Here is a 26684-nt window from a genome sequence, read left to right as displayed (position 1 = left end):
ATTACGTGTAAAAATTTGATAAACGAAAAAAATGACGCTCTTTCAGGTGGGGACCGCTGCTGACAGCTATGATCAAAGACGGCAGGGGAGAGGGGAAATCAGTTGAACAGTCCATGAGCAAGGTCAAATCGAGATGAATTTGGTTCTCCAAGCGCATAGTGATGTGCACCTGATGAAATATAACATAACATTGGATGCAACTGCTACAGCATAAACAGTGCAAGCCGAATTCTCAATTCGTGGTATCGTTTCTTATATTTTATTCGTCGTCAGTTCGTTGGCTGGGGATAAATAGGCTTTGCTTTCGCGTTGCTTTAATTAATATTTTTATGACGATCAAATACATCCGCTCATTTTCTCGCGATGTGTGGTATCAGAGTAAATGTCCTCGCATCTTCAGCCAAGTTTGGAAGCCCAGCAATTCATTCAGATGGCAAGTTTTATCGAGCATGGTATGATAAGGTTATCAGGTTTCTTTTGATCTGAAAAAATGTGGGTTCAACGCGAATTACATGCTAATGAAAAGCTGTCACCTTGTATTCGTAGTTCATACCAAATTATATAAAGTCCGTACCAAGAGGTTTATTTTGCTTTGAAGTAACGCAAGCAGTCGCTAGATGTCTCTTATGCAGAAAAATGGTACATTCGCTAGTGTAATTAGGGATTCTAGCACGCACCATACTGGCTGAACCCGTTTCAGCGAGTCTATGTGCAGCCGCTCCCTCCATGTTGAAGATTGGTGTCCAGAGTTGATGATGTGCTGTGATATTTACAACCAAAAATGGCTTTAGAAAATCGCAATTCCGCTCTTTTCAAGCGTGCCGAACAACTGAGAAGATGGCAGGAGTCGGACACGAACAGAGAAGACACAACGCTCAAGGATAACAACCGGAGGATCATGTTTTCTGATGCCTGTGTCTTCTTGGCTGCTTGTGCTGCTGGAGAGAAGGATGAAGTAAAGCGACTCTTAGTCAAGGGAGTCGATATAGATACGACTGATGTGGATGGCCTAACAGCCCTCCATCAGGTATGAAGTCCACAGATGTCCAACATGCATGGTGAAGATATGTAGATCCTGCCTATCACTACCTTGCAGTTGACCCGTTTTGCCCATTCTAAATTTGGCACAACTAAGACACAGTTAAGACCTACATTGTGGCTTTATTCTGAGGTTTTGTGTGAATTCTGTATTTTCTTTTGTACAGGGGATAGTTCCTGTATGATTGTCTTACAAATTGTAGGGATGTGCGCATGGTAGCCAAAGCAAAAGTGTAGGTGCAACACGCTGGTCCTAGGCTTAGCAACGTTCTCAGCAATGGCTAACTTGTGGTGGGGTATAGTGACTACCAAACCATGCCAATTTACTCGGATGATGATACTATAATATTGGTGGTAGGTGAATACTACCATGCCATTTCTGGCTGATCATTTGTGAGAGTTAGTATACATTTATGAGAACCAATAAATTATTGGTTTTGCAACTGTCTGCCTCAGTATTAAGCCTATCAATCATTACAGGGAGAACATCAGTGATGTAATTTAGGACACATAAGACCAGTCAATCCCAGAATGATGTGATTTCATGGATATGTACGATGATAATTTTGAGTTTGTGTTGCATCGTACAGAATACCTTCAGCTGGGATAGCAGTTCATTGATGTTTGCTGCTGATCTCTTGATCATATGCTTCAAATGAATGTTATGGCAGTGCAAAAGTTTGCATGTTGAAGGTAGTATGTTTTATGTTAGATCCACAATGGGTTTTAACCTTGAATGAGCTATTCCTGAAATATAATGCATGCTGCTTGCTTGTTTATCAGTGCCATACTGAATATGCTGCATTAGGTCACCATACATTGAAATCACATTAGGACATATTTGTGGTATCATTAACAGTAATAATTTTAGGACTAAACTGTTTTACATGGTATGCATTTTGCCAATTATCCATAGTTTGTTAAAGCAAAAGTTAGCAAGCAGATGTACATATATAAAGCCTGTAAGTCTAAGCTGCTGGCCATTGTCATGCTGCTGGGTCATATGTAATGTGCCATTCATGCAGCATCCAAGATATGCTGCTTATTTTGAACAGACTTAATATGCTACATGAGCATTCATTATTCATGACTAAAATATGTGGCATTTATGGCTCACTTATCATTTATTAATGACTTGCTGTAAGGCTTAAATGCTATAAAGTATCATTGGTATTTATCAATACTTTGAGCAATAATATGTCATGTTTACGCTACCATAGTTTTATGTAACTTGGTTACAACATGGTTGGAACCACTTCATTGCATTGCACACCGACCTTGCTTTCATTCCTAATATTGGGATTCTGGGATGCATATTCTTCAGTATAGGGAGATCTGCATCTCTGCATGATCATGAGTTTATTCAATTGGAAAAATTATGCGTGAACTGTAAGCAGGTTCTAGCTAAATAAGCCCCTAAGTAATAATGTATTCTTCACCAGTCTATGAGCAAGCACTTCTAGAAATGAACAATTATTACAATGTGGTTAGGAGAGAGAAATAATGGACTTCATTTCAGAAGTGAAATGCAAGTATCAGTTCCTTTGCACAATTCTATTGTACTGCAGGTGGGTTTGTTTTAGAAATATCTGCAATATGACACCCCGATTATCTGTAATTTGGTGGATGAAATATGTATGCTTTGCAAATATTTGTTCTAGAGATAGGTTGCACCGCTTGACATCTTATACTTGAGCTGCACATTTGGTATGTTTCATAGATATATATTTAAGGAAGCACTGTGGTTGGGCAGATATTTAGTGTGCAGTTGTTGAAGATATGTCCAGCAAAAATGTGTGAGGTCTGGGAAAAGGACATCAGTATGTGAATATTCTACTGCTTTGTGGTATTTTTCACTGTTGTGTTGTTAAGGTGCCATTTGAAACTAAACCTGGTAAAAATGGTAAAAGTTTGCTGGGGCACATGTTGAAAATTTTGTGCATTTTGCTCCTGAATTGTGTGATGTCTTTTGATTTTTAAGTTGCAATGTTTTTATGAATTATTTTCCACAAGGACTTGTGGGAGTCTCATATACCAAAGGTTCATGCCATAGGGAGCAAGAGTAAGTGTCAGCTAGTTACAAAACTGCTATTGAGCATTTCTGAAAATGTCTGGTGTGGTTCTTCAGTAGCTATTGCCTGATTATGGTTCTTGGGCTGAACATCAAAATGTAATGCACTGCAGAATAATGGTGATTGAAAAAAATGTTACTGATTTGATATGATGTTATGATATGATAATGTCACTGAAAAACTGGATTAAGCAAATTGTTGGGAAGTAGGACCACTGGGCAGTCATCATTTTAGGGTTGCTCCAAGGCTTTGAAATGTTATAACCTATATTGTATAATTTTAAGCATCATTTAAGTCCAGGGTCATAAGATCAGAGTTTTCAAGACATTCAGACTGAGAGTATGAATGACACATTTGCTTCACCATTGAATACTCATCTAACAATGAGCACTCAAGACCAAGTTGCCAACTGATATTCAACTGAACTTGGTGCATTTTAGTAAACATTTTGGTGTATATGCTATGCCAATCACTATCTAGCAAGCCCTGTCATAGCTCTTGCCCATCCTAATGTGCACATAACATTCTGAATAACTTCCTACAAAGCATTACTGTGATGTCTCCCCCTCCCATGAATGTGTTCTCTTTGAACATTCCTTCCCTCAGCAGTCGTGTCCACCAGCATCTGTGTTAGTTGTGCATGCCTGCAACCATGTCCCCTTTACAGTGCCCCTCTTGTGATTGTGTCAACCCCTTGTGACCATGTCCCCTGTATGAATGCATCTCCCTATGCTCATTTTCTTCTATGACTGTGCCTTTTTGGACTCTATCCCCTGTGATAATGCCACTATGTCAAGTCACTTGTCACATGACAAGTCATGTGACAGACAGACAGACAGGCATGTGACACAATTAGCCACTCTTTCCCTGTGACTCCATGACCCTTAACAGCATCTCCTGTGTCTCCAATTGGACCACATCCATCTCTCCCATCACCACACTCCTTTTGCAACTGTGTCCATCCCTTGACCATGTCTGCAACTCCCCTTTCTTATATGACCATGTCCTCATTGTAAGCATGCCTTCGTGAGACAGCATCCCCTTTATGACCACGTCGCCACCCTCAGCGGCCATGTGTCGCCAGTGCCGGTGTCCGCCCGCCCGTAACCGTACCCGCGGCGTCGACAGGCGTGCATCGGCGACAACCTGGACATGGTTGAGTTCCTGGTGCAGCACGGCGCCGACGTTAACCGAGGCGACAACGAGGGCTGGACGCCGCTGCACGCCACCTCGTCATGTGGCTTCCTCAGTATATCCAAGTGGGTGGCACTGTGGTCAATCCGGTGATGTGGAGCCGGATGGCGGCCGGCGTGGGGCGCGTCTCCAGCGGTGTGTGGGTGGGCCCCGGGCAGGCAGGGCGGCCGGTTTTGCGGTGGTTTTGGGGAGCTTGTGGGAAGGTGGAAGTGCGCAGCACATGTAAGAAGGGAATGGCTTCAGGGAACAAGACAAGAGTGCATGTGAGGTCGGCGTGCTTCCTCGTTGAAGTAGTTGTTGAGTTGTTTTCTAGTTTTGTTCAGTTGTGGTCGTGGTAGTGTTTGGCGCCGTCCGATGGTCGCTGGCGCGTCACCGCCGGCCACTGAGCCGGGTCCCGCCCGCATGCGCCGCCAGATATCTGATAGACCAGGGCGCCGACGTGGCCGCCGTCAACAACGACGGCGAGCTGCCGATCGACATCTGCGAGACGGACGAGGTCGGCGACATGCTGCAGCGGGAGATTGACCTGCGAGGTGAGCAGCGCCGCCGCCGCGGCACTCAGGGTGGCAGAGGCGGCCAGTCCGGCCGGAGGTCTGAGGGCTGGGCAGGTTGGAGGGGAGAGCGATCCGGTATTGGCCGTAACCGAGTGGTGATGCGTGTGGTTGAAGCAGGTTTTGTTCTGATGGTGTTGGCTCTGGCAGAGGGGATTTTAATCAAGCAGCTGGTCTGGGCAGATGGGTTTAGTGTGTGTGGTCTGACTGTAGAGGAATGGGATTGTTAGTATATCTAGCTGAAGAGGGAATAAAACAACACACTGTTAGGTCAGCAAGGTGGTGACATGGAATGAATTTGGTGTTAAGTTTCTTGCAATCAATTTGTTTGTGCCATGCAATGGGCATGAAGATCTTTGATCATGAATCATGATCACATGACCAGTGTGGGCCCAACCTCCACTGTCAAAAGTTGCCCCATGTAACAATGAATTCGGCTGCATCGTTACGCATCAGCATGGACTCAGGGCGTTCATTACTGGCCGCTGACTGGCACTCTTGGCTTACAACCAGTCAGCGTCGCGTGACCTGCTACTCCAAGTACTGGCCGCGTGTGTCGGTCCGCTGCCGCCCGCGCTGCACCTCGTCCACGCTGCCGCTGACGCCGCGCCCTCGCCGTGGCTGGCAGGTATCGACTGCGACGCGTCCCGCACAGAGGAGGAGAACCTGCTGCTGTCGGACGCGCACCAGTGGCTTAGCGCCGGCCAAATCATGGAGCAGCCGCACCCGAAGACGGGCGCCACCGGCCTGCACGTGGCCGCCGCCAAGGGCTACATCAAGGCCATGCAGTGAGTGGGCACAGTGGGCGGCGCAGACGGAGCGGGGCAGGTCGGCGCCGCCCGCCGCAGCAGCTGCGAGCAGCCCGGGGCACCTGCTGATGGGCCGCTCTGTCCGGCTCGCCCAGACGTCCGCCTGCCGCTGGAGCCATCAGCTGCAGCGGCAGCGGGGCTTCTGGTGGCGGGCTCCGTGGACGTGATGTGTGCGGGTAGCGGGCACTGATTCTAGCATCGCCAGTGTGGTGTGCGTGGCTGCAGTCGGCCGCCCGTGTTGTGTGGGGGCTGCAGTCGGCCGCCCGTGTATGTGCGTGGCTACGGTCGGCCGCCAGTGTTGTATGCGTGGCTGCAGTCGGCCGCCCGTGTTGTGTGCGTGGCTGCAGTCGGCCGCCAGTGTTGTGTGTGTGGCTGCGGTCGGCCGCCAGTGTTGTGTGCGTGGCTGCAGTCGGCTGCCAGTGTTGTGTGCGTGGCTGCAGTCGGCCGCCGGTGTGTGTGCGTGGCTGCGGTCGGCCGCCAGTGTTGTGTGCGTGGCTGCAGTCGGCCGCCAGTGTTGTGTGCGTGGCTGCAGTCGGCCGCCAGTTTTGTGTGCGTGGCTGCAGTCGGCCGCCAGTGTGTTTGCGTGGCTGCAGTCGGCCGCCGGTGTGTGTGCGTGGTTGCAGTCGGCCGCCCGTGTTGTGTGCGTGGCTGCAGTCGGCCGCCAGTTTTGTGTGCGTGGCTGCAGTCGGCCGCCAGTGTGTTCGCGTGGCTGCAGTCGGCCGCCGGTGTGTGTGTGCGGCTGCAGTCGGCCGCATTGAACTGGACATTCCGTACATTATTTCATCTGTCTGAGGACGGTTTACTTTGATAACAGGCACGGTCAGTGCCAGTTCATCTCTGTTTCTAATTTTCATTGCGCCGCGTTGTGAACGCCGTCGGTGCGGCGGGTCTCAGCGGGATGTAGGGCTGCCCCGGGGCGGCGTGCGGCCGCCGCCAGCTTGACGGCCCGGCACGCCGACCCCGGCCCCGGTCCCGGTCCCGGCGCGGCCCCGGCGCGCAGAGGCCGGCCGGTGTTTATAGGTCGCCGGCGGCGGTACGGTGCGTGCCGGCTATTTTTACCGCATCGGCGGCGGCTGCAGCGTGCCCGAACAGAGGGCCGCCGCTCACGGTTGTCACAGGCGCCTCTCGCCGCCGGTGCACGTCACAGATGTCACAGCCGCGCCCGGCGCCAGCCGTCACAGCCGTCACGGCTGTCAGAGGCGTGTCCGGTGACTGGCGGCGCCGTGCTGTCTCGGGCGCGCTCGGTCACAGGCGCTGGGGTTATGTCCGGTGACGGTGTGACACTCGCCGCCAGCGTGTGTCGGCGGGCGGAGCGTGGCAGCGATCGCCGCGGTGTCCGCTCGCCGGACCCGGCAGACCCGGCGGTCAAGGGTGGCCGGCGACCGTTTGTGGGACCTCGTGGGGTCCGATGAGTCCGACCTGTCAGCGTTCGCGTGCTGCGGCGTGAGAAGCCACTGTCCACACCTGGACACTGGGACCACGCAGTCGCTTCGGCCGAAACCCAAACAGTCCGGCTCTGCACGGTACCGCACTGGGGCACGGTCGGTTGAGACGGCGCGCACCGGGTCCGTTCCGGTCGGTCCGCGGTGCGACCCGTCCTCGATGTGACTCGCCCCTCTGTCCCCCAGTCTGCTGCTCAAATGCGGCGCGGACATCAATGCGCAGGACTACGACGGCTGGACGCCGCTGCACGCCGCCGGCCACTGGGCGCAGCGCGAGGCGTGCGAGCTGCTCGCCGAGAGTCTCTGCAACATGGACATCAAAAACTTCGTGGTGGGTGTGGCGGGCGGCTGTCTGGCAGAGGCGCCGGCGGGCGGCCTTTGTGAGACCGTGTACACGTCATTTCCGCGAAGTCTAATCCAGACAAGATGGCTCGGTTTAGATAGGACCTACGCGATATGGGTTATCGGCTCAAAGGATCATCGGTACACGTCATGTTTAGGTCGACGTGCCGTCTGAACGGCGGCCATCACGTGTAGGCCGGATGAGTTGAATCACCGTGCAGCAGTTATCGTGGTCTCCTTTGTGCTGCGTGATTTGATCCTGTTTTATAGTCTGATAGTTGGATGCACCAGCAGGTGGTTAGCGCCGAGCATCGGTGTGATGGTGACCTGTGAACTGGTCCGCCGGTGACCTCTCGCGGACCGATGTACCGTCCCCCCCCCCCCCCCGGAGACCTACGCACTGCAGCTGACCTGTCAGCGACCCTCCCGCCTCCCCGTCGGCAACCCTCCCCCTCCCCCGTCGACGACCGGTGGACTGAGTCGTCGCACGCGCCGGTGGTGTCGCGTCACAGGGCCAGACGGCGTTCGACGTGGCGGACGCCGAGGTGCTGACGGTGCTGGAGCAGCTCAAGAGCAAGCAGGCTATGCTGCAGCGGGAGCGGCCCGAGATCGAGCAGATCCTCACCCGCCGGCCGCTGCCGCCGCTACGGCACAGGTACGGGCCGGGCCGCCGCCACCGCCGCCGCCCCGCCGTCCCACCCGGCCGCGACAGAAGCGCGAGTTGTGGCTGGGCGTGCGTGGCAGCGACGGAGGCTCGGGCAGTGTGCAGTTGTAAGGCGGGCGGCCCGAGGCAGGCGAACGGCTTGTGGTGTGGCGCCGAGCAGGCCGCGGGCAGGGTGCGCACGCGAGATCGGTTAGCGCACGGACAGGCGTTCCCGTGCCGCTCGGAGAGCGCTGCATATCCACGCATTCGCAGCCCGGCGGGAAGCACAGATAGCCGAGGGGGTGAGCCTTGTGCCACCGCGGTTGTGGTCGGATCGAAGTGGAGCCATCTCTGGTTGGGTGGCCGCTGACTGTCGCCTGCCGCGGCGCGCCCGCAGGACGTCTGTGACGCGCCTGTCGGGCCCGGACAAGGCGAACCAGGCGGCGCGCGACGCCAGTGAGGAGCGCGAGCGACTGCAGGGCGCGCGGATAGAAGAGGACGAGCGCGCCCACCTGGCGGACGGAGACGCCGTCGGTGAGTGGAGCGCCAGCGTCGGTGCGGGACGGGGGAGGCGGGACGCGGGACCGGCGAGCGCTAGACGGCTGACAGGCCGATGTGTTAACGCGTTAGGGCAAGAGGGTGGTTGGTTGGCATTAATCAGCTAATGAGACCTGCTGTGATGTCATTTTGATGGGGAAGCTGGTGCATTACTGTGTATTTGTGAATCATTTCACTGTCCACAACGCAACTGGTGTAGATAGATCTGGCGCTTACATCCATAGTAACTACTTGTGAAGGGAACTGATGAATCGAGCGCGTTGAAGCGCGACACTTTGCCTGAACCGACTGCCGTGCATTGTGGCGCCGGCCGTATCAGTCCCCTGCCTCCTGCCGCAGAGCTGCGCAACAAGACGAACCAGCAGCGGCGGGCGGCGCCGGCCGGACAGCCGCCGCCGCCGGCGCCGGGCTTCACGCCGCGGCCGCCCGACGGCGCCGAGACGGACCAGGCGCAGGCGCAGTCGTGGCGACGCCCGGCCGCCGCCCAGCGGCTCTCGGCGCCCGACGACAGCCGAAACAGTGAGCATCGGCCGGCAGACGGCCGGTGGCCAGAGCGCCGGCGGATAGCGTGTAGCGGACAGTGTGGGGCGGACAGGCTGGAAGCTGGAGGTGGCCGTGACAGTCGGTGTCGAGCGATGTGGTGTTTTCATTTGGCTGTATGGGACAGTGGCTACAATGCTGTTTATCTGCGCTTCTGCTTGTGAGAGGTCATGCAGGTCCTGCAGTATCGCTGCTCCGTTGGCTCGGGTGTATTTTCATCACGTTGCAGTGGACTTGACCTCCTGTGGGCGACCCTCCCCTGACCTGGCGGGTCGCTCAGCCGGGAGCGGGCGTCGGCCTGACCTCTGACCCCCGCCGTGCCGCAGACAAGAGGGAAGAACCGTCATCGCGGCTAACGGAGCCGGCCGAGGTGCGGCGCACTCAGTCTGCGCCGGCCCCTCCGTCGCCGGCCGCGCTGCCCTCCGAGCAGACGGTGTCGGCCACCATCATCCAGTCGCCGCCCTCGTCGCCCGTCACGCCGGGCGCGCCGGCCGTGCGGAGGTGAGTCCTGCGGCCGCGGGGTCGGCGAGCTTTCGGGAGGCGGGCCGTCGGTGCTCTTTCACAGGTGTGGTCCGCTGGAGCCGACGGCCAGCCGCTGCCGACGGCTGGTGTCGCCTGGTGTCGCCTGGTGCCGGCAGGTCTGCGGTTGGTGCCGCCAGGCTGCCACGGCGATCAGGGCTGGTCGAGGTGGGGACGGGGTGGTGGTGGCGGGCAAGGGGCGAACTGTGCGGCGGCCGGGGGCTGTTGAGCCTGCACAACGACGGCGTCGACGGCCACACGGCGGGGTCCTCGCATCTTCGTCTTAGCAGCGGCGGCAGCAGGCGTACCAGCACCGGCGGCCAGCGGGCGTCGGTCACCAGACGTGTGTCCCACAGCGGCGCCAGTTCTGACGTGGACGGGCCGAGACGGGAGCCGGCCGCTCCGGCTCTGGCTCCGGCTGGCGAGCCAGCCCCGGCCACAGCGCCGGCGCAGGGCAAGGTGCTGGTGGACCAGCAGCCGGCGCCGCCCGCCTCCACCGGCTCCCGGCTCAGTCCGGCCACCATCTTCAAGAACATCTTCAAGTCAGTGGGCGGCGCGTGCCCACGGCGCCGTCGAACGCCGCGTGTGCCGTTCGCCCCGGCAGCCTGCTCGCCCCGGCCGCGCCGGCGGCGTGCGCTCGAGCTGCAGCACTAACACCGCGGAACGCGCCTCGGCGGCATCTCTCGCCGCCTGGGGTGTTGTCCTGACTGCCGCCGGTCAGCTGACTGCCGCAGTGTGGCCTCGGCCGGCCGGCGAGCTAACCTCCCCAGACGGACGGCGGTGTGGGTTGTAGCGGCGTGCGCTCTGTTTGCCGTGGTAGTCTTCGCCAGCGGGAGTACAGTGTGAGTCTGTAACAGCGTGCTGTTCGGATGCTGTGATAGCCCATCGACGGACGGAGCGGCTTGTGCCGAGTGAACTGATGTGTGGACTCTTCACTGCATGCGTTTGAGAGTGTCCCCTCCGCTGCTGCTTAGCCTGCAGCCTCCTCGGATGTGATAACACGTTGATCGAGGCGTGTAGGCATGCCACGTGTGAGATTTTGCTGTGCCACATCTGCATGGTGTGAAGACGCTCATTCCGGAAGTTGGTCTGCCCGGCATTCTGTGTCATCATGCCTGTTAAGCGCCGAAGATCTGTGTGTTGCGTCATCGCAGTTGGTAGTCGCCGGATAGACCGGCCAACTCAGAGATAACATGCGGGGAACTTTTTCGTCTTGTCGCTACCTTCCGTCTCTTTTTTTGTGTGAGTTTGGCTTCTCCATCTCAGCAGATACTCAGGCTGTTTTCCCCTTCTCTCTGCCTCGCTGCTGCCGTGCCAGTTTCGGTGCGAGCACGAGGCGGAGCGTGTGCACGGGGCTAGCCCGCACCCGGTGACGGCGGTCAACGGCCGCGCGTCCATCCCCATCGCCAGGAGTCTGCCCGCCTGCACTGCTGGCTTCTTCAGTCTCGGCTGCGTGTGCCGCGCCACGGCCCTGCCTGACCCTGCCCCCCCCCCCCCCCCCTCCCGTCCCGCCGCCGCTGAGCCTTGCGTGCCCGGCCACAGGTCGTTCGTGCCGCCCGTGCGCGACGAGGAGAGCGAGACGCAGCGGAAGGCGCACGCCAAACGGGTGCGCGAGACGCGCCGCTCCACGCAGGGCGTCACGCTCGAGGAGCTCAAGTCGGCCGAGCAGTACGTCAAAAACCAGCAGCAGCAGCAGAAGACGACGACGACGCCGGCCAGCGTGAGTGGGCCGCCCGGCGGCGGGGCGGCGGCCGATGGCCGGTGGTGCGGGCCGCTCTCTCCGGGGCGGTAACCTCGGCATGAGCAGCGTCCGACCGTCCGCCGGCCTGCGGTGCCACAGGCCGATCTACATCAGGCTGTTGATAGGTGTCGTGAGTGTGGCTATCGAGCTTGCCGGCTTAACGAGCAGAAGTGGTAGCGCCGGGTCGTTGAGACCGTGCAGTCGTGTCATTGTTCAAGTGATGCTGTCCGTCCAGGTCGTGGTGTTTTTCATTATTTATCGCCGTTACGCAGCTATTATGGCTGTGCCGAGGCGTCCGTTTTCAGAGCACGACACTATCTGGCTTAGCACACACCCCTCCCCCCACCCTCTCCCTGGCCGCGTCCCGCCGCTATAGCGCGCTTCGCTATCCTACGATGGCGTCGGAGCCATGGAGGCGCGTCCGACCCCCCGTGGCGTGCTCAACTGACCTGTGGCCTCCTCTAACATCTGTGACCTCGGCTGACCCCCGGGGTGTGTTCCACTGACTTGTGGTCTGACCTGATCGTGACCGCGTCAGACCCCGCGTGTCGCGCTCCACTAACCGCTCAGTTGGCCTGGCCCGGTGACCGCGGCTGACCCGGTGGCGCGCGTCGCCAGGCGCCGGCGCCGCCGCCGCCGCCGCCGTCGGCTCGGGAGGAGCCGGCCGGCCGCGACGAGCCGATGGAGCGCCGGCCGTCGTGGCGGCTGCGGCTCGACGAAGGCGACAAGAACAAGGTACACGGCCCCCGCCGCCACCTGCACTGCCCCGCGGCACCCGCTGCGCGGCTGGCCGCCTCCCGGCGCCGGGCATGGGAGCTGCGCTTATGGCGGCGTCAGACCGCTTTCTTGCTGCGCCCGGCCGGCTTAAGAGTGATTGGCTGCCCGCTCGAATTCTTCAATTTTTGTTTTCGTTTTCAAGTAGTACGCTTTTTGGTTGCTATTTTTGCTTAGGCTTTTTGTCCGATCGGCGAGATGTTCGCGTTGGGCTGTATGAATTAGCGTGCTGCTATTCCTTGATGCTGCTCTTAGTTTATATAGACAGGGAGTGTGCTATGGTGATGTTCTTTATTCTCTAGATTATGTTTGCATGTTCTCCCATGTAGATGCCGTGTTGTGTAAGCCGCCTCGGACTATTTCCTGGCAGGCTCCTGTGTCCAGTATTCAGCCAACACATGCTATGCCTGTGCACCCGACCAATCATCCACCGCCGCCCCGCCTGCTGCACGGCAGCGTTAGTTGGAGTCACTAGCATGCGACCACTCTCAACTCTGCTAACCTTTGGTGTGGAGCTTACAGTATCGGTGTTGGGCCGGCACGGTCAAGTATGGCGTTTGCTCCTGGGCATTTTGCGTATTATCATGGCTTCCTAAGGCTGGCTTTTAGACTGCGGGCTACGTTTTGCGCGAAGGGCTAAGTGCAGGCTGTTAACACTGTTACGTCGCTTTGCCTGGCATTACTGAGGCAATATGACCATGGGATGGTCCGGACTCTGTGGGCTATAGTGGCAGCAAATACTGGCGAATCATTCCCTCTGAACGGACGGGATTGCTAGCTTATTTGCCCCCTTGTTTGAGGGGAAGGAAAGCAAAGGGGTTGTTTGAGATCTATCTGACGTCAGTTAGGGCCGGTTTTTAGCATGATTCCCGGCTTCGCGGTGGGCCGGGCCAACTATATTCGGATGAGATTATACCGTTGCGTACTTTCAGGTTCGTGGTCTTATTAGGCTCACGTTTGGCCTTGGAGACCATGCTTAACGTGAAACTATCAGCATCACATATTCAGCTTAAGGCACAAAGCTTCCAACTTTTGATATGCCAAGACAGCAATGGCCAAATCTGTCGTGTCCTTGTGACCAAATAAGTGCAGAGTTCGTCAGGTGGGGCGTGCAGTGCTGCCGGTGCGGACGGGACGACCGAGCCACACCCCCGGGCCAGCAGCTGCCGACCCGCCATACCGGGGACCAGTGGCGGGTAGGTGGGGGGGGGGGGGGAGAGAGAGAGAGAGAGAGGGATGCAGCCTGGGCACCGCCGTAGCCGCGCCGCCTGTGTAACCGTGCCGGGCCGCTGAGACGCGCCGTCGCCGCGCCGCTAACTGCCTAACCGCCCTGCCTCTGTCTCTCCCCGCACCCGGCCCCGTGTCGCCGCCGACGCGCGCGCGCCACTATCGTACAGTTCTCTTTGGAGGAGGTGCGCGGCGGCGGCGACGCCACGCGGGACAACAGCCGGACGGCGCCGGCGCCGGCCAGCCCCGAGGCCAACGCCACCGTCACGCTGCCGCTGCGGCGCAAGTCCAACAGCGCCGATACAGCGCCCGGCCCGGGCGCCGCGCCGCTCGACGACAAGGGTGAGCACCGGGCCGCGGCAGCGACGCGCGCCGGCAGACGCGTGGGACGCGGTCGGGCGGTGAACAGCTCAGCCGGGGAGAGGTCACGTGGTTGTCCCGCGGACACCTGCGGAGCGAGAATGGAGTGTTTCTCCCGTGCCAAGCTGACGTGCATTTGTCTTGATAGTGGCAGCGTTTGTGTTGGTCGTTCTGTTGCCGGCGTTCTTGCTGGGGCCGACGTCCTGCTCCGCTCTGCATCGTCGGTGTGCGGTCTAGACGGAGCCCGGCGTCAGAGCTGCACGTGTACCCCCCCCCCCCCCCCCCCCGCCTGGGCCCTGCCGGCTGACCGTGCGCCGGCCTTCGCCAGACGAGGACAAGGAGAACGACAGTCGGACGGCGGTGGCCACGCAGGCGGCCATCCAGCGGCGGCGCAAGCCCAAGCGACGCTCCACCGGCGTCGTCCAGTTCGACGTCGAGGTACGTGCGGCCGGCCGCGCGGCTTGGCCGACGGCCCCGCCCGCCAGCCGCTCCGGCCTCGGACGCTGCCGCCGCCGGCACCGCTGCTCAGCCGCTGCTTGTGCTACGGCCAGATGTAGAGCCGCCTGCTGTTGTGTCGTCCGGGCGTTCCCCGGCGGCGTTAGCCACGTGGCCGCCTATTCCCGTAGCGTTGCGTCCTCGCCACGTGCGTGAGCTAGGGAGCGCAATCGTCCTATGCTGTGTTTCGTCGGGGGGGGGGGGGGGGGCTCGGTGTCGATCGGCATTGTGCTGACCGTGTGCTCCGTCCCCAGGAGAACGAGCGGAAGGGCGGCAGGGACGGTGACGGCTCGGACTCGGGGGTGAGTGTGCGTCACACGGCATGCCAGTCTCCTCCTGATGGTGTCGACTGGTGAAGACATTGTTATTCACACGCCGACGAGCCGCGGCTAACCGCTGCTGCAGCCTGCGCGCCTCCTGTCGGAGCCGGGCTGCGGAGGTAACGTGGGGCCGCTGGGGCGAGGCCGCGTCGCGTCCGCTCGGCGACGAACCGGTGGTCGGCCGGACCAGCGGCCGCCCAGCGCGCTCTGGCGGCCGGGCGCGCCTACTCTGCACGCGACCCCCCGCTGCTCAAACAAGCCCGGGCCGCCGGCCGCCAATAACAACAACAACAGCGCGTTGGAGGTGGCCGCGGCGGCGGCGGTGGCGCGGTGCGCTGGCCGTCTCAGTGCGGTGCCCCCTCGTCGATGGCGGAGGCGGCCGGCGCCGGCCGGCGCGCCCGGCAGCGCCCCGCGCCGGTGAGTACCGCCGCCCGGTGAGCCAGCGCGCTGCCGTCACGCTCCGGCGACAGCGGGCCGCGTCCCTGGCGCCGTCCGCCGCCGCCTTCGCCGCCCACGACTGAGCGCGGGCGGAGACGTCAGACCGCTCTGTCAGGCCGCCTTGTGGCAGACACTGGTGGGCGGCTCGTGCCGGCGTTGGGGACGGACGCAGTGGTGTAGGGCGGAGGGCCGGCTGCGAGGTCGTGTTTCGCTCCGCCCTGGTGGCCTGTGGCGTTCAACATCCGTGGCGGAATCCAAACCGGCACTTTTCTGCTCTGCTTCGACGCGCTCACCCTCCGTCGGCCATCTGCTACAACTGGCATACTTGCATCTCCGCTGCTACATCGTCCAGTGACAAAAATTATATGAATCGGCTTCAGGGGTGCCCTAGGTTGGCTCTCTGTTTCGCTGCAGCCGCGTTGCTGGGCGGGGCCCACTGCACCGCCCCCCCCCCCCCCCCCCCCCCCCCCCCCCGTTATGTTCCGCACTCCTCCGCCGTCGAACATTGTGATGATTGCGGAGGGGCGGGGCGCGGACCCTCCGCATCCGATCCGCCCTGTCGCCGCGCGCCGTCGATCGCGCTATTTATAGCTGCCCGTCGGCGGGGCCATCGACGTCCGATGCCGTCGCCGGCCGGTCTCCGACGGCCACCGACCGCACCGGCTGCAAATAGCGCCGCCGGCGAGGCCGGCCGCCGCCAGCGCCCCTGGCGGCCGGCGGCGCGGGCGGCGGCCGCGCTGCCGCCGGCAGTCGGCGCGGCGCGCTCGCGGTGTTCGGCATGCCCCTCAACAGCGGACTGCGGCGTCTGAACGGCAGCTACGGCGGCGCGGTGGCCCTCTCGCAGAGCGCCGCCTCGTGCATCAGCCCGCGGCTGGCCTACAGCAGCTCTCCCAGCTTCAGCGGCGCCGCTGGCAGCGGTGGCGGCGGCGGCAGTGGCGCAGCCGCGCACCTCTACCAGTCGGTCGCCGGCTACTCCGCGCCGCCCGCCCATGGCGGCTACTCATCGCCGTCGCGCGGTGGCTACTCCTCGCCGTCGCACGGCGGCTATTCGTCGCCGTCGCACGGCGGTTATTCGTCGCCGTCACACGGCGGCTACTCATCCCCGTCGCACGGCGGCTATTCGTCGCCGTCACACGGCGGCTACTCATCCCCGTCACATGGCGGCTCTTCTACGGGCCACCTGTCGCGGCCGCGATCCAAGCTGAGCTACTCGGGCTCGCTGGGACGGTCGACGCCGCGGCCGCGCGCGCGCAGCGTGCACGGCGGATCACCGACCACGGCCGGCCTGAACCTGAGCCCGGCGCTGGTGCCGCGCGCGCCGGCCGTCCGCGCCGGCCGCTCACCCAGCCTGAGCAGCAGCCTCGGCAGCCTCTCTGGCAGGTCGTATAGCTCCGGCTACGGCAGCACCAGCGTGAGTGCGCCGGCAGGACGACGCTGAGCACGAGGGCTGTCGCTAGCGGCTGCGTGGGATTGTCGCCTCGTGCCGGTGGGGAGCAGTGTTCCTCGTTCGCGGGCGTGTCCGTGGTGGGTTGTCATAGCTGCTCGTGGGCGGGACGGGGAGGTGGGGGCTTGGAGACGCCGTTCTCTTTGAAGCGGTCGCGCCCGTCAGACCTGTCGTGTGCCGCTAGTTGGCAGGATGCCGTCCCGTCCGTCTGTGTCCGTCCGTGACATCTCTCGGCCAAAGATGAAAACCAGCCGTGTGGCACGGCTTCCATGCCCGGGCCGGGCTGGTCATAAATCCCCCGCTTTTGGTGGCCGCCGGGTGACACCGCGGTGGGGAGCGGCGGTGTCAGAGCAGTGACCCCGGCCGGACGCCGGCGCTGGCGGTGTAACCTGACGCTAGATCTCCGCGGCAGCTGCACGCGTCGCCTCCGGGAGCCCGTCGTTTCGCAACAGCTCCCGTCTTGCCGCCCAGCCCGCACCGGGCCCCTTAATTGGCTTCAGGTGCGGTTCGTCAGCAGCGCGCGCCAGCTGCTTTTCATCATCAACGTTCCTGTCGTTCTGTGTACATCCAGAGGAGGGACGGTTTGCCGTTCGGTACCTTACGCTGTGTGCAACTCCCGTGTATGCTAAAGCGATTGTGTTCAAGGTGCTGGACTTCTCGGGCTCGATGTGACATCGCCGTCTTGTGTCTCCCGTGTCCTTGCGTTGTGTTCCGGCCTCCGTTTCCCGCCTTCTCGTCACCCGACGCCGTAATGAAAAGCAGGTACGCTAGGACGGCAGGTGGCTCGCGTTCCCTCTGGGCGACGCTGCCTCCGCTGTCAGAGAGAACCGCCCGTGGTCAGACGCGGCAAGGCGACCGGCCTCATCCGGGCAGGCCGCTCGCCCGACGTCGGCAATGGCGGCACCTTGGGCGGGCCGCTGGCGCGCTGCTGTCCCCCTCCCCCGGGACATGGCTGGGGCGGTGTGCGGTGGCCCGCCCGCCGAGCGGCGCCGCTGCAGACTCCCTGGCGGGGCGCCGTCGGCCGGCTGTTGTGCTGGGGCCCGACGCCGCCGGCACCCAGCTCTGCTGGTCCGAGCCGGGGCGGCCGGTGCGCCGGGCGGTCGGAGCTCCGCCGCAGGGTCGCGAACCCGCCGGCCGGTGGCCGCTGGTGGCCAGGGCGGAGCAGCGGCCGGGCCGCACCTCCGTCGCCGCTGTCCGTATTTAGAGGGGGCGCGGCTTTCCGCCGGAGCGGCCTGTAACCGGCCCTGCGCCGGTGGTCTGCCGCCGCCAGCTCGGTCCGTGTCGCCCTCTGAAGACCGGGCGCCGACGCTGGACACCGGCGCAGCGCCCCGCTCGGCGCGGTCGGGGTGGGTGCGCGCAGATGTCTGCTCCCGGATGTGTTCCACGGGAGGCCTGTTGTGGACAGTCAGTCGCAGCCGACTTTCCGGACCAGTTTGCGAGTTAGCAGTGGTAATGTGATGTCTGTGCCTTATGGAGACGTGATGGATGCCATGTATGTTGACCGTGAGGCATGTGGCTTGTCATTTTTGACTTGGTTTTTGCTCAGCCATATGGCTCACTGAAAGCCGTGCTTGATGTAAGCTTCGATAGCTTTGTAATGACGATTGAATAATCCGCCCCGCCAGCCAGTTTTCTAAAGCGCCGCGCATGAAACCGGTTTTCTTGCGGCGTTGCGGAATGTTGCTGGCAGTCCATTTCATTGTGGTGGACTGGCGAGGACATTACTTACGCGTGCGTGCTATCGGCGGCTGGATCTCTTAAAAACTGATTCGGCCGGTTGGAATACTCGCGTTGGTGTTGGTGTTCACTGGGCTTCACTGCGCAGTTGTGCTGTGTTCATATCGACCTGTCAAAGCTGGGGTTGGTAGTGCCGGTATTCTGAGTCGCTGACGTGCCCGACTCATCATGTCGTGCCGTAGGCTGCCAGCATTCGCTCCCGTAATTGGATCCGGGGTGACAGCCCATCTGTCGAAGTTGATTGGACGTTGAAGTCCAAAGCCACAGCAGCTGTCAACTGCGACTATTGTGTTGAGAAACTGCCTGGCTGGCGCCATCATCGCAGCCTTAAAACAACACTGAGCCAGTCCATACATATGCCAGTGTCACCAGTGACACCATGTCGCTAATGGCGCAAGCTGGGCTTTTGCGTTGTGCTCTTCGGTATGGTGCCGGGTTCGAACGCTACACCTACCTGCTTTCACGGATCCTGACAAATTCGGCAGATACCTTGCACGGCTAAGGATTCACACTCGTTACAATATTCACCCGGGCCTACTACGTATGCCTGTGTTCCAGTATTCTTCATTTTGCCGTTCCAGTATGCTCATCGTCGCCGTTCTGCGGTGGATAGTCTGCCTCGCTGTCCTCAGGCGCCGGGACCGTCGTCGCCGGTTTGCGGCAGATAGTCTGGGTCTTCTCTGTGTTATTTACGGCGCCGGCGCTGTGTTGATCGGTTGTGAACAACAGTGGCTGCGAACGGAGGCGCTCGGCGGAGTCGGCCCCGGGAGCCGCCGGTGTTTCGGCTCCGTCGGCGCCCGTCCCTTTGCCGCCCCGCGCTCCGCCGCCCTGACGTGCGTCTCCAGGTGCGGGCCGGGCGGGGCCGGGCCGGGTCGGGGCCGGGACGAGGCCGGCAGCGGCTGACTCACGGCACGTGCTGCCCGGTTCGCCGATCCGCTCCCTCGGCCGGCGCTGATCAGTTCCGGCGGTCTTGGAAAGGGGTGGAGGGGGCGCCGGCTGGCCCTGTCCATCACTCGCCACACCAGACGCTGGAGGTGGCGGCACCCGGCAGCGGAGAAGGGCGGTCGTGTCAGACCCTTGCGGAGCGAGGTAGCTGTGGTCGGTCCGGAGAGTCACTGCCGTTCGTAGAATGCCTCTTATCTGAATTGCACGCGGCTTGACGATCATGTATTTCGGTCCAACCTCAAACAGCTTGCGTTCTTTGTGACGGGGCGTCACGTGCTATCGCCGTCCTGACGGATGGTCCCTCGGCGCCGGCCGGTGCCCTCTCTCCATCACGCGCTCGGGCACCGTTCCAACGCTCCGTAAGCGGTGCGGAATTAAGAGTGGCCGGCGTCGGCGCCCGGCGCCGCTCCGCTCCGCTCCGCTCGCGGAGCGCCTCGTCGTCCATCATTGCTCGGCTCCGGCCGCTGGCAGCGGCCAGACAGCACGATCGCTGTCGCCGGCGTTGCGGCGCGCTATTTTAGCCGTCTGCTGACGGCGGCTGTGTCCGCATGACGGATGACGGGGAAGGGGACGCCGGCGCGGCGCCGCTCGCCGTCCGGCTGTCATGTCAGCCGGCTGACGGTCGGGTGTCCCGCTACCGCCGAGCCTGCCGCCGCTGCGCTGGCGGGCGGGCTCGGTGGGAAGGCTGGCGGCGCGGCCTGTCGCAGCACGGGGCCGCCGGACCGTCGCTGGACCTGCCGGCGCCGACATCGGAGGGCGTCGGCGCGCCGCCACGCGTCCGCTGCCGGCAGGACAGCGAGCACTACCAGGGAAACACGGCGTGGCTGGCGGACGGCCGACGTCCGCTCGCTCCGCCAGCCGGCCGGCGCTCGGCCCCGTCCGTGACCTGTGACGACCTCGCAGCGGGACGCCGTCCGTCGCCGCCGGACGTCTGCGCTGTCGCGGCGGGTCACCGTGCCACCTGGCGACCGGCCAGCGAACTGTCGCCGTCGCTGACGGGTGCCGCGGCGGCCTTGATCGCACCCCGACCGGCGGCGGCCGAGGGCGGACGGCAGCGGACCCGACCGGCTCGCGCTGAGATGGGGACTGCGGGCTGATCATCGGTGTCGCGGCCGTGTTGGTAGACGGTGGAGCACGTGGATGCCACTGAGCTGTTTCCGTGATGGAAGGGTCGACACGTGGTGGACTCGGCTTGTTGCAGTCGGCCGTGCAGCGAAGTTCTTTCAGATCTCTCGCTGTTATTGTCGTGGACGGAGTCGTCTGCGCGTCTTGACGTCTTGCACGCAATCATTGTATTTTAAACACTTTTTCTTTGTTGTTTGTGTAGGAGCCGGTTGCTTTGTTTGTCACGACACGGATTTAGCAGCTGCCAAAGCTCGCAGCAGTTCCTCTCATCCGTCGATGGTGTGGCGGAATGGTGTCGCCTAGGTGACAGACGCAGGCGGATGCCGCGACGCTGGGATTCCTCCAGGCGTCCCGTCCCGTCCCGTCCCGTCCCGTCCCGTCCCGTCGTCCCGTCCCGTTTCGTCCCGTCCCGTCCTCGTCCCGTCCCGTCCCGTCCCGTCCCGTCCCGTCCCGTCCCGTCCCGTCCCGTCCCGTCCCGTCCCGTCCCGTCCCGTCCCGTCCGTCCCGTCCCGTCCCGTCCCGTCCCGTCCCGTCCCGTCCCGTCCCGTCCCGTCCCGTCCCGTCCCGTCCCGTCCCGTCCCGTCCCGTTTCCGTCCTGTCCCGTCCCGTCCCGTCCCTCCGCGCACCGTCGGACCTCTGGGACGGCGGGGCTCACCGGCGTTGTGAGCAGTTGGGCGCCGGCTCGCTTGTTACTGGCGACGCGTCATGTCGACTTTCGCATCCCATCTGCCATGTTTGGGACCTGTAATTGGTGGGGAGGAATGACCATTTTCCGCGTCCGCCGAGGTATTGTACGCCGTGTGCACGCACGGTCCATGCATATGTCCTGCATTCCTTCCCTTTCGCGGCGCACTGTTTGGGGTAATGCGTCTCGGTACATTCGGTTGAGCACGTGATAGGGCACGTGTGCGCGAGCACGTAAAAACCTTGACAGCACTTTCTCTCAGCTGTGCACACCGCCAGCACGAGCGGGAAGCCGAGCGCGTGAGCCGGCGGCGGCGCGGGGCGGCCCGTCGGCTCGGTGGCGCTGGCGGCCCGCGGTCTGCGGCGGCGAGGTGCCGTGTTTGCGTTCCCCGGCGTCTGTCGAGCGAACGGCAGCGCTCAGCTGCGCTGGCGGAGAGAGGCTGGCCTGTCGGGCCTATGGTGTACTGTGGAGAGCGTGTCCTGGCATAGGCGGTTACGAAAGTGTCATCTGCGGGATTGTAATAAGGAAGTCACCGGTAAGATTGCCGTGTTTCCATGAGCCTGGCTACGATGTATAGCTGGCGGTTGTTGGCTCTCAATCGGAACGACATGTCGGCGCTTAACATCCGTGGTGAGTCAGACAGGAGTGCCCGACAGGAGTCATATGGTGCGCCCCACGAACTGACTCGTAAGCGACTGCGTGTGATTGTGTGGGATTCGTAAGCGATCCCTCGGCAATATTTGCATGCCCCCACAAAGTACCTCTAACCCTTTAGCCACCTTTATCTCCCCAGACTCAGACGGCTCTGCCGCATCTGCCGAGAGGCTGGCCGGGCGCCGGTGTGCGTGCGTGCGTGCGTGCGTGCGTGCGTGCGTGCGTGCGTGCGTGCGTGCGTGCGTGCGTGCGTGCGTGGTGTGTGTGTGTGTGTGTGTGTGTGTGTCGCCGGTGCCGATGACGGTGCGGTCTGTCGCCGGCGGCGGTGCACGCTCCTGACCGTGACCGTGGTCCGCCCGGCAGGCGCTGAGCAACCAGTCGAACGCCAACGCCAGCGAGTGCAACAGTCGGACGCCGAGCCGCGCCAACAGCGTCGAGAACGGCGAGCTCGACTACAAGAAGGTGGGCGGCGAGGGACCGACGCAGGGCCGCTGGCTGGGCCCGAGCGGCCAGCGTGGGAAGCCCGCGGGTGTGGAATGCTCTGTCTATCTGTTGATTGCTATTTTTGAAATAGATGTTATCGTTGAGGATGCCAATCTTGCACGTCGTGATTGGCCGTTGTAATCATAGCACTTGGAACGGTAAATGGAATCTCAGCCGTTCGACGTCGATTACCGCAACAGTTTGAGGTGCGGCGTTTATTGGTGTTGCGGTCCGACTCGGGATCGCTGGGATGGCGTCCGCTCTAGATCGGTGCGCTCCTGGCGTCGCTGAGCGGAAGCGCTCCGCCCGTTGCAGCTGTACGAGGACGCGATGGTGGAGAACGACAAGCTGCAGCAGCGACTGGCCGAGGCGCAGGCGGACTCGCGCGACGCCAAGCTAAACCTCGACAAAACGTTACAAATGGTACGTGCCCGGCCGGTCGCGAGCGGCCCGCCCCGTGTTGCGTCCTGTGCGCGTCCGGCGCCGGGCCGCGGTGTCACGCGCGCCCCGCCCCGCCCCGCCCTCGGCAGGTAGGTGCGCCCGCCCATCTGTCGGCTCGCAGCTGTCGCCGTCTGGCCGTTTCACCGCCACCGCTGCGCAACTCGGCACTGATCTGGAATGGCCGTGCCTCGCAGTCTGGCTGTACCTCACGCCGGGCGGTGCTCCGGCGTCGGTCGGCGGCCGCCCCTCTCGCTCTGTGCGACGCTTGTGACTGGCGCGTCGACACGTAACCCCGCTCTGTCGCTCTGTGCGTACCGCGCCGTAGGCTGCACGGCCGCCCGCTGACCGGCCTAACGGCGCGCGCCTGGCTGACCGGCCGGCCCCTCTCGCCCTTGCAGAGCAGCAGCCGGGTGGCAGCGGCCGAGTCGGACAAGCGCGAGAAGCGCGCGCTCGAGCGCAAACTCTCCGAGATGGAGGAGGAGCTCAAGGTAACGCCCCGCCCTCCCCGCACCGCCCCGCCCCGCCCCAGGCACTGACCGCAGGCGCGCCGGTGCCGACGGGCGTGCGCCGCCGTACCCACGCGCACTGCTCCGTGTTTCAGCACTTGCAAACTCTGAAAGCCGAGAACGAGAAATTGAAGGCGGAGAACCGCGCCCTGACGCGTGTCGTCTCCAAGCTTACTAACGCGGCCGGCGGCGCGGCGCACAAATAGATGGGTGAGAGAGAGGCGCGAGGCCGCATGCTGCCCGCTCGCGCCCGTGCGCTCGCCCGGCCGGCGGCAGCGGCCGCGGACCGGCCGGCGCTCGGTGTGCTGTGTGGTGTGCCGCCCCGCGGCCAGGCCGCCTAACATAGACCCCAGCCAGTAGACCGCACGCGCGCCCCGGCGGCTGGCTCCACGCCGGGGCCGAGCGCATCCGGTCGGCGCTGGCGATGGGAGGCGCCGACGAGAGCGGGCGGGGCTCGACGCGGCGGAAGCTCCGCGTGGTTGGACCTCGGACGTTCGGCGCGGCTGTCTGGTGGCATGACTGAATTTGCGGTGTGCCTGGCCTCGCGGTGGCCGATTCAGATTAAGTGACGGACTGAAGGTGGCGCCACCTGTGGCACGGTCAGTACAGGAGAGGAGAGGTGTACAAGCGGGGTTTCGACAGCCAATACGTATAGAGCAAATCTGAATCACTAGTGCGGCACACACAAGTGACATGACTGACACTTGCTGCTGATAACGCGGCGACCTCTCCGATATATGGGTTCAATCACACCCACGGGTCACTCAATACAAGCCCTACACGCCTGGATGAGGCCAGCACGCTGGGATAAGGCCGATAGCTGACGTTTGGCGCGGCGGCCGCAGTTCGGTGGCGTTAGTTCTGGCACGGCCCCCGGTTCCTGCAGCCCGGACACAGTGACCCGATTCAGGCCCGGTGACGGACGCCATCGGCGCCGTGACGGGGCGTCAGCGCCGCCAGATCGAGCGCGAAGATGGCGGCCACGACGGCATCCACGACGCGCTGCGATCGACGCGGACGCGGCGCGCCAGGCGGGAGGGGGAGGGGGCTGCTGGTGCGCGGCGGATGAGACGTCTGGTCGCAGCTGAGAGGGGACAACGTGGCGTCGGGGCGGAGGTGGGCGACCCGCTGACCCGGCTAGCTGGTGCGTCGGACAGTCTACAGGCCGTCCTGCGGCGCCACCAGCGGCGCGCGACCTCGGTGCTGAGGTTCTCAGGGCGTCTAAATTGTGAACAAAGATAGCATTCGCATACCTGCGGCCACTCGAAGTTAGGATACGGCGGCCACTTGAGCGGTATACGGCGCCTAGGCAGCTGCATGATAGAACTAAAACGCCCTTTCAGTGACTAAAACGCGACGTTTTCCCGCCTAGACTAACAGGGAGCGTTAGTGTGTGCCTTTGCACGCAGTCTCTGTCATTTAGACCACTCCGCCTGCCAGCCTTCACTCTTCGTTGGATGAGGAATGCACACTGTTCTTTAATCGGAACATAAACTGGAAGCTCGTCGCATCACTCAATAAGCATCGGTCCTTAAACAAATGTAAACTGCATTTCCTCGTTCGTTTTATCGCTCGCTGTTCTTGGGGTGTGCCGTTGACCTAGTTCTTTTGCTGTGGAATAGTTGAGAGGGGCCTGTTTAATGGCGTGTGGCAGGGGAAAACAAACTGGTCACTCGTTGACGGGATTGCAGCTATCCCAGCCTACATTAGTGACCTGGTTTACAGAAACGTCCCTTCCCACTCACATCCACATGGTTGGTCGGCGGCCAGCCGTCCCCATTAGCACCAGACAGCCACAACTAATCAGGAGTATTATTGGGAGACAGTCGCACCATGCGACCGACTCATCCGGGTGGTGGTTTGGCCCTGTGAAGAAGCGCCGTGCCCTGGCTGGGTGGCGGCCGGCTGATGTCATCAGCAACTAACCGCAGCTGTCACCGGCCGGCCGCCAAGGTCGAGGTCAGGGCCGGATGTCACGCGCTGGTCAAGGGGCGCGTATTTATAGCGCGGCGACCGTCGACGCGGCGCGTCATCACCTGCGACGGACACCGCCGGACAAAGAGGGGAGGGGGGGAGGGGGCGCAATGATGGGACCGTCGGCCCGGCCGCCGTCTCCGCGGCGCCGCTGCGGTGGCCGAGCCCGGCGGCCGGCTATTTCGGCGCGTGCTCACGTGGCGACGCCGCGGTCAGAGGACGGGGGACCGGTCCCGGCCGTCGGATGAGTGGCGGCCCCGCGACGGACAGACGGACGCGCCGCTGACGTCATCGGGCTGACGTCACGGCCGCTGTACGGGGAGCGGTGCTGGCGGCCGGCCAGCCCGCAGGTGCGCACCGGGACACGAGGCCCGCCGCCCACTGTTTACGGAGTGCGAGGGCAAACAAGCCCCGACGGAGGGTCGGCGGCCGTGCGGCCGGGATCGCGTCGGCTTTACCGAGCCAACGCCATCACACGCAGTGGACCGAGCTCGGCATGCTCTACATGGCGCACGGGCGATCGACCTCAGTCGTGCTGCTGGAAAGTACGTCTATTGAACCAGTCGATTACTCTCGCTTTCCTTACGGAATGGAATGCGGTATAAGCCCTGACACCGATCCTCATTTACATCCTTTGAGTAACTAGCCAGCTGAATTGCTGAGGACTGCTTTTTCGCGCGACCTTTGTCGGAAGCCGCCTTGTGTGCCAGATGATGCCCCGCTTCCCCTGCCCCTGTCACAGATAGCGGCGCAGCAGCGTAGTGTTCGGTGTTGTAGTCACCACGCTCCATAAAACATGGTCGTGAGCTTCCTGTCGGCTCGGCGTGGAGTTAGTAAGAGTGCACGATCTAAGAGCCCGACGGCGGGCGGAGCACCTTAGCGGTGTGGTGAGAACGGCCCGATTACCAAGCCGGTCGGGCGTGACTCTGTGGCTGTCGGGCGGCCTTGGTGGTGCAGGTTGGACCGGCGTTACGCGCCACGTCAGAGGTGGTGTGGCGGGCCTCCGCCGCTCAGTACAGCGGCCGGGCCGGGTGAGCTCTCCAGTACGGCAGGATTGGGCTGCACTCTTTTGAACAGCGACCCCCACCCCGCCTCCGCACCCCGCAGTAGACCCGGCCGGGGGCGCGTCGGCCACTGTCGGCGGCGGCCGGGTCGTCCGCACCGCCGGACGTAGCTGCACGGTGTGGCTCGGCCGGGGTCTCCCACACCGCTCCGGCGGCGCCCGGCCCTCACCGCCAGCGCTGCCAGGGCCGCCCTGACCGCCTCGCCGCCGCCCGCAGGCCATGGAGGAGCTGAAGGCCGAGAACCGGCGACTGCGGGACGAGAACGGCGCCCTCATACGGGTCATATCCAAGCTGTCCAAGTGACCCGCCCCGCCGCCGGCCCGCGCCGCTGGTCTAGTCAACGCCGCGGTCGGCGCGCCGCGCCCGCCCGCCCGCGCCCGCGGACCGGCCGCCGGCCGGCCCCTGCGCAGTCGGTGATCATGTGCGCCGCACGCTGCTGCACTCGCACCCGCGCCCGCAGCGTGCCCCTCCTCCCCGTGTTGTAACCCCCGCCGCGCGCCCGCCCGGCGGCGGCGCGCGCGCGCGAGAGAGTGGCCGGACGACTGAGATATACTGTGCCTGTG

The 26684-nt window shown here is 62.2% G+C and overlaps 1 protein-coding gene across 1 annotated transcript; it reads left to right on the top strand.

The window, feature by feature from the left end:
- The first annotated feature begins 723 nt into the window (after positions 1-723).
- Positions 724-26465, top strand: LOC119092494 (protein phosphatase 1 regulatory subunit 12C). The gene is made up of 23 exons (XM_037215455.1): positions 724-1027; positions 4239-4369; positions 4719-4837; positions 5484-5643; positions 7293-7437; positions 7961-8103; positions 8489-8625; positions 8989-9168; positions 9516-9690; positions 10065-10250; positions 11251-11428; positions 12068-12184; positions 13621-13668; positions 13702-13792; positions 14139-14248; positions 14560-14607; positions 15194-15210; positions 15814-16474; positions 22017-22115; positions 22452-22559; positions 22976-23065; positions 23179-23293; positions 26338-26465. Exons 1-22 carry the CDS (start codon positions 782-784, stop codon positions 23287-23289), a joined length of 3300 nt encoding a protein of 1099 aa, XP_037071350.1. The 5' UTR covers positions 724-781; the 3' UTR covers positions 23290-23293; positions 26338-26465.
- The last annotated feature ends 219 nt before the right edge of the window (positions 26466-26684 follow it).

The sequence above is a fragment of the Pollicipes pollicipes genome, unplaced genomic scaffold (genome assembly GCF_011947565.3).
Source record: "Pollicipes pollicipes isolate AB1234 unplaced genomic scaffold, Ppol_2.1 Scaffold_3447;HRSCAF=4054_pilon_pilon_pilon, whole genome shotgun sequence".
Taxonomy (NCBI): domain Eukaryota; kingdom Metazoa; phylum Arthropoda; class Thecostraca; order Pollicipedomorpha; family Pollicipedidae; genus Pollicipes; species Pollicipes pollicipes.
The sequence above is the reverse complement of the archived record's forward strand: the minus strand, read 5'-3'. Positions and strand labels throughout refer to the sequence as shown.